This window comes from Solanum pennellii, chromosome 2 (assembly GCF_001406875.1).
Source record: "Solanum pennellii chromosome 2, SPENNV200".
Lineage (NCBI taxonomy): Eukaryota > Viridiplantae > Streptophyta > Magnoliopsida > Solanales > Solanaceae > Solanum > Solanum pennellii.
The window spans coordinates 40,840,449-40,843,368 of NC_028638.1; the positions used below are offsets into that span (position 1 = coordinate 40,840,449).

The window sequence follows — 2,920 nt, forward strand, 5'->3', positions numbered from 1 at the left end:
CCCCCCCCCTCTATCCTTCAACCACTAGGTTGCAGGGTTCAAAAGCCGAAACAAGGAAATAATCAAGACAAGACAAATTTATAACATAACATCATCTTTGCGCTAATAGTTTCAATAATCTGTTACCTTTTGTTTTGTTAGGGTAACCTCCCACAATCATCTACCTAAGAGCCAACAATGGCCCTTCCCAACTTAGTTCACGAACTTTCAACCACATAGTTTAACAGTATTTTCCATCATGTTGTAATATGAACTAATCATCAACAACAATTTAAGGGAAAAGAGTTGATTCAAGCATATGCTATTATGAGTTGAACATTTAAGGTTTTTCACATTGAACCCATTAGATTTTTCAAGTAATGAGTTCATATCTACTATTTCTTGCAATTTTAATGAATTTTTATACATATATTTACACTTACACATTAAAACTAGTGGTTCATATGAACCAAGTAACTAAGAGTTGCATCGATCCCTGGGTTGCAGAGTGGAGAACTTCCTCTCCACTTTATGATACCGAACTAATGAAACGTCATAGATCTAGTTGGAAAAAACAACAAGCAGTCAAAACAAGCTAACACCTTTGATAATAAAACTCCATCCACATCATCGAGTGTTTACGCCAAATCACATACATTTACGCACCTTTGACTTGGTTTCACAGCGTACATCAAGCTGCTGCAGCCTTAAAGTTAGGTAACCAGCTACCTGGCTCCCAATACACCATGGCAAGAAATGACATCCAGGCTCAAGCACATCATCAAACTTGCCAAATCTCTCCTTAATAGCTACTGTGGATTGGTCAACTTGTACACAGCAGAACAGATTCCCCATTGTCTCTGTTCCCCCAACAATTCAAACACAACAGGCAAAAAATTCAAGATTTTAAAACACAGAGAAATAAAAGAGCAATCTTTCCTTTTTAACAATAAAAGAACAACCAATTATCCTATGCCACATACATACAAGCAGCACTGTATATGGTATCTTGAACTATAAGAATCAAAAATCAAGAATCAAAAAGGGCAAGTTTTTCCTTTCTACTTTTTAAGATAATAACGAAATTACAAAAGTTATGATAAAATTTGGCACCAAACATAATTGGGTATTATTGAATAAGGTAATTTTTTCAAGAATAGAAGATTGAATTTCCACGATTATTAGGATGAGACATACCTTTGATTATTATTTTGCAGATATCAGCGGAGAGAGACACGAGGTGTGGGGGTTAAATATGGGTTAATGTGCTTAGGAGAGTGAAAATATATAATTTACACAAACTACAATAGCATAAACAAAATTATATCCGAAAGCTATGTGAAGCATAAAAAATCATTATTAATACTTTGTAAAAAAAAAATAAAAATGACGAGGATTACAATATGATTGATCAAAGATTTAGAGCCAGTTCGGCATTGATGTAAAAACTAGTTATTTGCTAGACGTGTTTTTCTAAAATAGTTTTTCTGAAAAGTGATTAAAAAAAATAATAATTTATGTTTGATAAATTCAATTGAAAAATAACAAGTATTAAGGTTACTTTGAGAGTCAACATTACGGAAATGGTAAGTATCAATATGTTTTTTTATGTTAAAATTATTTTATAGATAAATAAATAAATAAAATATTAATATAATATTAATATGATGATATAAATATATTTAATTATATCAAGCAAAATAAATTTTAAAACTATTCCACAAATAAAATCATCACATACAAAAAACATACCACAAAGTATATAAGTTCTTAATACGTCAAAGTTTTTTTCAATGATTTCATCCCTAATTTCATCATGTAATAATACGTAAAATAATATATAAAATATAAATAATAATATACAAACAGAAATAAAATAAAAAGTTGATCATATAAATATGTAAATTAATTAAGAAAGAGATATATTAGTAAATATGAAAATAAATATTTTTAAGAAGTATAATTTTTTAGCTTTTTTCCTTTGCTTCTATTTAAAAGCACTTTTGAGGGTTAGCCAAACCCTTAATTTTTCAAAAGTTTTTTTTTTCTAAAAGAAATACATTTTTGACCTCCCAACAGCAATGTCAAACAGGCTATACATGGTTAATTTCTAATTCAAATATAAACTTATTGATAATATCAATAATATTTGTAAACATTATTTCCTTTCCGTCAAACAAAGTTGTCCAGTAGAACAAAAAGTAAAAACATTTTCCTGTAGATTTTCAAAAATCAACACTACAGGAAAAGAATGAATTACATAGAAATTTTTCTAGAGATTAGTATGAAATTTGCAGGAAAATAAATTTTCTACAAATTTTCATACCAATTCCTAGAAAAATCTCCATGTAATTCACTATTTTCCAGTAATGCACCATAAATATTCCAATAACAACAAGAACAACACCCACCCAACATGTCTATAGAGCAATGGTTGCATTATAACCCATTCATTCCCATCATTATTATTAACTAGTCTTGAAAACGTGTGTTGCACGTTTGATCCCTACTATTATATAAAATTTATATAAGCCTAACTTCATAGATATAAAAATTGATTGTGTTTACTAATTAAGATGTTAACATTCCAACTCGATCATCAAAAGATTGATTTCAGTCTCCTTGAAGATTCGAACATGCCTTCTCTCGTTGCAAGCTCCATTAGAAATAGTAAGAATTTGTACACAATATATTTTGTTTCTGTAAGCAACAAAAGAATATATGAGTAACAAAGTACTTAGTGTTATAAAATGAAGCTAAAACTAATAATACTGAAAGATAAAACCAACAGAAATATAGTGACAATTAGAGATGTTTTTTTTTTTTTGTTTCTTTCAAGTGGGCAAAAGTCTCTTCATAATGTATACAATGACATCATTTATAGGATATGATTAAGTGAAATCAAAGAGTGTCTTAAATATGACATTAGTTTCTTGAGAAT

The 2,920-nt window shown here is 29.1% G+C and overlaps 1 protein-coding gene across 1 annotated transcript in view; it reads right to left on the reverse strand.

Annotated features, from left to right (window-relative positions):
• Positions 1-1,333, reverse strand: part of LOC107011168 (hypersensitive-induced response protein 1-like) — a 3,994-nt gene extending 2,661 nt beyond the window's left edge. The window contains exons 1-2 of the mRNA XM_015210552.2: positions 1,177-1,333; positions 646-839 (exon numbers count right to left, since the gene is read on the reverse strand). Of these exons, the coding sequence (XP_015066038.1) occupies positions 646-834 (189 nt within the window). The 5' untranslated portion in view covers positions 835-839; positions 1,177-1,333. The remainder of the gene's footprint in view (positions 1-645; positions 840-1,176) is intronic.
• Positions 1,334-2,920: the final 1,587 nt, after the last annotated feature.